Here is an 8,983-nt window from a genome sequence, read left to right on the forward strand (position 1 = left end):
TTGCGAAGTCAAGGCCGGCTATACAGCCCTCAAAATTTGAACAACAGTAACATCCTGTTTCTTCAAAATAATCCTCTAAGAGGAATATACAATATAAGGTACAAAAGTGGAGAACAAAATACATAAACTAAAACAGAACATAAGTCCCAAAAGATAAGTTTTCGCTTCCAAGAAAGAAAATCCAGCACACTCAGCGAGGCGCGTCACGTCTTGCATCTAAAAGAGAAATTCCGATATGGGTGAGAACCCCCAACCCATAGGTTTCAGCAGGATAAAAGTTTCAAATACATAAGATATAAAGGCTACATGAACCCTCTAGGCAATCCTACAACTTCAGCAAACAGAATTATGTTCAAGCCTAGATTTACAGTAAACCAGAATGTTGTAAGGTATGCTAGCCTAACTAACCATGCTCATACGTCTCTGGTTCTCACTCAACCTTTCTTTTTTCATCAAATCCTAAATCTCTTTTAGCTTGTCTCTTTTTAGCTCTCTCAACTTTCACTCATCCCGTCTCTTTTCAATAATCTCAATACCACAGAATTTCGGTATTGAGTTTAGTAAGCAAACACAAATAAAGAATGCAAGTACAAGCAAGAACAGTTATATCATATACAACAGTTAGCAATTAAACAGAATTATACAGGTAGGCAAACTAAAATAATGCATACTCAGACAATTTCACATAAATGTATATGATGCATGACTGTCCTATTGCTATGAGCTCACGCGTCAGTTATGCCAGAAACTCGACACATTCGGTAGCTAACCCGGACATTGTCTCTCTGATTGTGCATCTCCAGGAGGATAAAATTCAAAGAATGTACCCGACCACCTTCTCTTGGAGGCAAACATCAGGGAGAACAAATCTAGGGAGAGTGCCTTACCACCTACCACTGATAAGGTAGTGGCATACTGATCCAGAGATTAGTGCCCTACCACCTTACAAAACAGAGAGAACCACTGAACAAGCGGGATCTACCACCGCCCTTGTCCTAATATACCTCAGCTCAGTTCGCAAGCGAGGTTCACCACCGTCCTTGCCACATCCTTGCCAAAGTAGCACAAATATAATACACAAGCGGGTTATACCACTGACCTTGTTAGAAAACATAATTCCAGACCATCACCAGTCTTATTACTTGTATCATTAATCACTACTATACTCAGCAGGCTTATTTACATCAATCTTTCATCATTCATCATCAACAACCCTTTTTCAATCATCATTCTCAACATTTCATTAATCATCTCAATCAAATGTAACCCCTTTTTAATCCACTCTATCACTCCCGCTCGTTCCAATGACTAAATACTAGCTAGGAGGTCTTAAATATTAATTACGATGGCTTAGAAAGCTAGGGAAATGATTAAAAATTCAAAAATATATTTTCTGCAAAACAGGGTGGCCGGTCATGCATACGTATGCCACCCACATACGCATGCCACCCACGTACGCACGAGTATCAAAAGCTGGATAGTCGCGTACGCGACCACCTACCGGGTACGCAAGTTCATAAAACAGCAACGTTTGCTCGCGTACGCGAGCACCTCCCGCGTACACAAGAGTTCAAAGAGTGCACGTTCGCGTACACATACATGCCATCTCCGCGTATGCATGTATGCTAAGTTTCCAAAAGAGCTGTTAAATTGCAAAAAAATTCAGTTTTTGCATAAAATTTTAAACACGCATAACTTTTTCGTTAAAAACTTTTTTCCGTCCGTTCATCGAACGTTATGAACTTCTTAGACCCAAATTTCATTCAAGATAAGTTTGACAAAATTTGAAGGTCCGAAGGTCACGTTATGACCCGTTGAAATTAGTTAAAAATAGGTTTATACCAAATCCTCTAGTTTTCAAAACTCACAACCAAACTCAGATTTTACCATATCCTCCATCCATGATGGGGCTCTTCTTTTTCTCTTGTTAGTTGGACCTTTTTCAGTTGCTAACCCATCTCCTGAACACCCTTTGCTGGTTCCTCAATTGGACTGTTGTTATTTTGAGTTTGCTGGCTTGGTTCCTTGTTAGGTGTATCAGGCACATCCTGATTTTCGATTCATAAGTTGAAGCATTTTTCAGCAAACGAGTAATATAGCAATGGAAATCAAGGGACATAAAAATGTATCCAAATGTTTGCTATTCTTCTACTTATTTCTACTGATGTCATGCCATTTCATTGCGTACTTGTATGTGATGAACATAGAGATAAGAAAATTATGGAATAGACAGAATTAGTTGTCAGAATGTGTCAAAGTTCAAAGAAAGTAAATTGGATAGGTAAGCTATTCATTCATATGCATGTTAGGAATAATGTTATATGTATCATTCTAACAAAATTTCATGGAAGTAAAAGTTCTAAACTGCCATTATTTTTCTAAACACTAACCATCAGTACTAATCTGTCAAGTGTAATACACATAAGTAGTGTTTACTCAAAAGATAAACACAAACAACAGTTGAAAAAAAAAAATAATAAAACAGAAAATACAAAAAATCATACCTCATTTATCTACCAAAGATCCCTTGCACGCACAAACGAACTACACTAAAAATGGCTAAGTCTGCATAAAGAAATGATACTTGTACTCCCATTTCTTTTTGGACATGAGCTAACTAACTCACGCTCAAGGAAAAGTGAATACAAATAACACAACTTGCATGCATAACCCTATACGATAATAGGAGTCGTACAAAGAAAATTAGCTATGAAAATATCATGGAGAGAGCTCTTGTATAGTGGGAAGCCTTGGTTGCCAATCAAAGACCCTATATACTCTGTTCTTTGGAAGAGGTGGCACAAAAGGCTTGTTCTTTATTCCTTTTCGTCTTCTTGTATGTTTTATAGACTTATCCTTGGGACTTGAGAAGTATGGCTTTGCATAGCCATGAGGTTCTTGTGCAGGCCCTCCACCTTGAAGTTCCTCTATTCCTCCATGTGGAGATAAACTTTTCTTTGTTTCCACCATCTCTTGGCCTTGTGCTCCATTTGCTTCATTAGAAGCTTTATTACTACTCTCTCTAGTTTGGTGTCCACAGGGAAAATATCTGGTAACTTCTTCTGCCGGCGATAGCTCTTGCATCGCCGGTCCATTATTCTCTTCGTCTTCGCCTTGCTGAGCGTGTTTGCGCTTCAGCTTGTGGACATCTCGTGGCGATATCATGATGTACTTGTGACCAAGAAGCAACACTTGGTCCGGCCCCAACACCGATTGATGAGGATCCTTGAAGACTTGCGGCGATGCGACGCACATTCCCGGGTACTTTCTCATCAACTTTGATGCAGGGAGTGCACGTTGATACACCTCTTGTTGTCCACCTTTATGAACAATCCTCACAACAAAATCATTTGATGTCAGGCTTACGTCAGGGGACACCTTAGCCTTAGTCCCTCTCTTCACCTGACTCTTGTGGTTTCCTTTCTTCTTGACCTGGCTCTTGCTTTTTTTGTGATCTCGATCCGACGCCGACTCCGCTCGGCCTAACGAGTGAGTAAAGAGCTTCAGCATAGCCTGCAACTACAAGTTGTGCAATGCAGAAATGATGTTTCATCCTCTTCTCTATTAGATAGTGATAGAAGGTAAGGAGTGGAAATGAGGGAGGTAGATATCATTTTAAAGACCTTACAAACTAAGAATGTTATGGCCGGCTGTGTCTGACTTGGTATTTTCACCCTATACGCTTCGATGAAACCAAGGATTAATACATTTGTAGTTCGTAAACATAGGATAAGAGGAAATATTCTGCTTGTCGAACACTTAAATAGATATATTGCTTGTGCTTCATCCGTTAATAAAGTGATATGCATCAGTATTTATTATGATAGAGTTATCTTAAATGACTATTTACGCGATCTGTATAATACGTTTTATAAATTAAATTCTATTTAAAATTTTATTTTATTAAATCGACGGAACACAATTTAGCTAAATATTTTATGGAAACGGCTATCTGAGCTTTGAATCATGTCGGAATTAGAACAAAATATCTTCCTTGAGACTTGTGAGAGGATAAAAAAGCATCCTCTGCTTCCTCGAAATTGTCATTCATTGGCTTCATGTTGTGCCAGCTCCGCATGATTTTTTTTTTTTTTTTTTTGGCCAAGATCTTACTCTCCTAAATCCTAAGCCAGACAACTAGCTAGGTTGATTACCTAGATTCTTGAGTCTGATTGTTATTGATAATAGAAACACTTAACAACCCCTTCAAAACGGAGCTGGTTTGATATTTTTAAATGCCTCAAGTTTTAAGCAAAATTTGAATAAAACTTAGGTATGTGATCATTGTTCAAAAGCTTCCACACATGACACATCTGATTATAAATCAAAACCACGTGGATTGGCACATAAATATTAAACAATTATTCCGTTTTCCTTTAAAATTAGATCATAAATTATATTTTTATATATTATTGTATAATAAATTTCGTATTTAACACAAAAAATAAATTTCTCTATATATTTTATTTAAATATAAAGTATCATCTTTGAATTAAATTCTAGATAATTAACTTTATGCATTATTTTTTGGTGACTACTCCAATGAAGATTTAATGATTGTCATCATGTGAAGATACATCATTTTGATAATTGGATTATAGATTATAGGGCTTGATTTTTATTTAAAGTAAAAGTGTTACTTTTATTTAAAGTGTTGCTAAACAAATAAGTTATACTTTTTAAACAAGAATCATCATAAAAAGATATTTTTGGTATCTTCATGTGAGTAATTACCTTTATTTTTTTTTCTCATAGTATTATAAAACATGAGAAATATTTACGTGATTCTCGAGTGTGTTTACTGTTTAATATCTGTTTTTCAAAAATTTAAAATCATCCAAATTTTAACTATTTCTTTGATTAGTTAAATGTATACTTATTTTATATGTTAAAATTAAATTAGAGTAAAGTATCGTTTTTGTTCCCAACGTTTGGGGTAGATCTTATTTGTGTCCCTAACGTTTAAATCGTCCTATTTGTATCCTTAACATTTGTAAAAGTGATTCAATGTTATCCTGCCGTCAATTACACATCATGAGCGCTTTAGTTTGAGTTTTAAAAATCTCTTCTTGAAGTTAGAATACAAATGTCTGGGATAGAATCAATGATCTACTCCGAAAAATAGCTCATCAAATGTTGAAACTAATTCCTACAACATTTACATAATTCACTTTTCTAGGGATATAATTGAATATAAACACAAATAGTGGGTATAATATTAAAATCAAACACATCTAATAATGAGACTTAATTGAGAATGAATACATCAGAATAAGAATAATTGAAAAATATAATCTGATTTGTTAGAATAATTGATAGTAGGATAATATTCAACCACTTTTATAAACGTTAAGGATACAAATATGACGATTTAAACGTTAGGGACACAAATAGGACTTACCCCAAACGTTGGGGACAAAAACGATACTTTACTCTAAATCAAAGAAGAACTTGAGGGTTATTAGCAGCATTGCTCTTAATCATAAAGTATCGTTTTTGTCCCAAACGTTTGGGGTAAGTCCTATTTGTGTCCCTAACGTTTAAATCGTCCTATTTGTATTCTTAATGTTTATAAAAGTGGTTGAATATTATCCTACTATCAATTATACTAACAAATCAGATTATATTTTTCAATTATTCTTACTTTGATGTATTCATTCTCAATTAAGTCTCACTTGGATGTGTTTGATTTTAATATTATACCCACTATTTGTGTTTATATTCAATTATATTCCTAGAAAAGTGAATTATGTAAATGTTGTAGGAATTAGTTTCAACATTTGATGAGCTATTTTTCGGAGTAGATCTTCGATTCTATCCCAGATATTTGTATACTAAAACTTGAAGAAGAGATTTTTAAAACTCAAACTAAAGCGCTCATGATGTGTAATTGACGGCAGGATAACATTGAATCACTTTTACAAACGTTAGGGATACAAATAGGACGATTTAAACGTTAGAGACACAAATAAAATTTATCCCAAACGTTGGGAACAAAAACGATACTTTACTTGCAGCATTATTATTATGAGGCTAGTAAAAATCAGATAGAATATACAGGCTAAAACTAGATAGAATATACACTTACTTTTGTCTAATCTTATTGTATTTATGCACAATATAGATGTTGCATATATTATTGTATTTCATGTATGCATTGTTTATACTCCTAAAAAGAAGTGGAATTTCTAGTCTAAGATGCTATAAAACGGACCTTGTTTGTTTTAGTTATCAGACTCTGCACCAAATCAACTAATGAATTATTTTAAACTAAAATCTGGACAGTGATACGTGCGAGTCAGAATTCTTGTGATCATCAACTTCACACTAAAAAAAGAATTGCATAAATAACTAATATTGACAATTTTAGCAAAGGAGATAAATATTATGGACTCGTAATAAGCTCAAAATATACATATTTTTATTTTTTAGTATAGATGTCATATATAATGATCAAATCCAGTTGTTTGTATAATTGTTTTTGGTATAATTGAACTATAATACCTATTTTATTATCTCATCTTACTCCTGCTTATTATTATTATATCAAAAATCACATCCACACCCATTTTACGTATCTCAATTAGTGATGAATCCATTGAGAATTTCCGGGAACCAATTTAGGGTATATACTCCATCTTGACTTCAGTGCCTGAGGTTAGTTTCTTATTAAGATCAGAGCAAGGCAGAAACGAACATCTTTACCAATTATGGATATACATATAAGCAAAACTTGGGGCACATATGATTTGAGATAGATAGCTACAATTTTGATTCAAAAACATTGGTCAGACTTTGAAAAAATATTATTAAAAAATAAATAACAAATTGATGCATATAATTTGACCAATGACTTTAGTAAAAAATATAATTAAAATTTTTCATGTAAATTTTTTTTTATATAAAAGGGAACAAATCCAACTATTAGGATATGTAATTCAGATCATAAAATACTCTTCTCAAATTTAGTTTAATTTCTTAGGTCATAATTTTATATATTTAAAAGTTTAGTTTCATATAAATTTAGTTATAGTTTGTTATTGGTATAAACATTTTAAAAATAAAACTTTGTGAAAGTTTTTTATAACTTAGAGAAGGAGGGTTGAATCTATGACCTTCTTTAATTTTGATTAATAAAGCCTTTAACCTGAGATTATAATTTGGCTTCAATTTAGTCTGTGCAGCATATTATGCAAGAGATAATTTCATTTTGTCTCATAAAACCAGAAAAACATAATAAGAGCAGAAAGGAAGAAGGTGACACAGCCATATATCCTGATTCAGTTGCCTTGTGCAATGCAACCTATATTCAGTCTCCACCACAACGTTGGTAGAATTTTCACTATCATTTCAGTATTACATACACCAATTCTCTAGGACTCAACATAATCCTATTTGAGACACATCAACCTTCAACATAAACTTGATTTGGTTATGTACCTACCTAAACTAGACACACTAAGTACTTACCCAACTTAGCAAAGGATACCTCTTAAGTACTTGATACAAAACAGAAATACAACCAACAGAAATCTGAAATCACTACTCTTGACTTTTTTCTCAAGTGTATCACTCAGCCCTTTTCTCTCAATGGCTTTTATCAATGTCTCTCTTTTTTGCCTTTTACCACATAATTAAAACAAAAAATTTATGACAATGAAACAAAAATACAAATAGTAAACTAGGAAGGAGATGATGATTCACAACCTTGACTCTATGCGCTGAACCCAACTTCTAAACTCAAAATATTGTTCTTCATCTTGGTTAAGTGCTTCTTTTAGTGTAGGTACAATACTTCCAAGACTTTAAACTCTATTGTGAGGTTTCACCCTTTTCTCCAATTCGAGTTCTCTCCTTTCTTTCTAATAAGAATCAATTTCCTTTTTGTACCTTATTTTAAGCCACGGTTAGGGTTCCTTCAAAGTCAACTTCTTGGTTCTTGAACCACATGTCATCCTTCCTTCTCTTTCCTCAATCAGCCCAAAAAATTAGGGATTTAAAATTTGATTTGGGCTTAACCAAGGAGATGGTGGCAGCAGCAAGTGGCTTGCTCAGTGAGGTTCCTAAATCTGCACCTTTAAAAATGTGCTTTAGCTCTAAGAAACGATGTAAGTCATTGATTCACAGTAGAAAAAATTCAGCCACCATTTTTTTCAACTTACCCGAAATAGTGATGAAAGGAGAAGGAGAAAAATTGAAGCAATTAACTTGCATGTTAAAGGAAACAAATTACATTTAACCTTTGTGCTTGTTTAGCATGCTTTTGATTATCTTGATTTGACATTAACTTCATCGATTAGCTTTCCTTTTCTTCCTCTTTGGTGTTTGAGCACAAACTGAAGCTCACTCTCTTCTTCTGACCAATACTCGAAGTGAACTAGGCAAAGCTTTATGGTTGCTTCAATATTGCTTGATTGGAATTGGGCTTAATTTAATTTGTTTTTATCTTCATTCAGCTGCTTCAGTTGATTGGGTTTTCAAGGTTTGGATTTCAACAAAAACAAATTTGACTTGCACATAGATTCACATCATTAAAACTCACTTGGGTTTTTAACCCAAATTAGTCATGTTTGTCATCATCAATATATTATTATTTTTTCTAACTCAACAATCTCCTCCTTAATGACAAACATAATATTTAGGGAGATAATCAAAGAATTTAACTTAGGTAAGTTTCAGAAACTTCCCTTGATGCCTTGTAGTTTTTGGTGTGCTCCTCCTTTCTTTTAAAAGAGTTTCTCCCCTTTAATGAGCACTTGTCTTCAGTTCCCTGTTTATGTACACTCATAGAGACACAACTATACATACAAGACACACAAATTCAGTTTAGAATTATCTTGTAGTACAACATTTACAGCAATTCAAGCAAAATAATACATTATGCATTATGTATTTTCTTTTCATAAACTTAATCAAACAGCACTAAGGCATTAAAACCAAACACCAAAACTGACACATTTAAATTACCAGAGATTGCAATATC

The 8,983-nt window shown here is 33.7% G+C and overlaps 1 protein-coding gene across 1 annotated transcript; it reads right to left on the reverse strand.

Moving 5' to 3' along the window:
* Positions 1–2,510: 2,510 nt before the first annotated feature.
* Positions 2,511–3,740, reverse strand: LOC110271835 (uncharacterized). Its single transcript, XM_088489039.1, has one exon. It carries the CDS (start codon positions 3,508–3,510, stop codon positions 2,719–2,721), a length of 792 nt encoding a protein of 263 aa, XP_088345165.1. The 5' UTR covers positions 3,511–3,740; the 3' UTR covers positions 2,511–2,718.
* Between the last annotated feature and the right edge of the window lie 5,243 nt (positions 3,741–8,983).

Source organism: Arachis ipaensis, chromosome B5 (genome assembly GCF_059453495.1).
Source record: "Arachis ipaensis isolate K30076 ecotype BB chromosome B5, ASM5945349v1, whole genome shotgun sequence".
Classification (NCBI taxonomy): domain Eukaryota; kingdom Viridiplantae; phylum Streptophyta; class Magnoliopsida; order Fabales; family Fabaceae; genus Arachis; species Arachis ipaensis.

Coding starts and splice junctions, on each gene's coding strand:
- LOC110271835 (XM_088489039.1), bottom strand. CDS start 3,510: ATGCTGAAGCTCTTTACTCACTCGTTAGGCCGAGCGGAGTCGGCGTCG.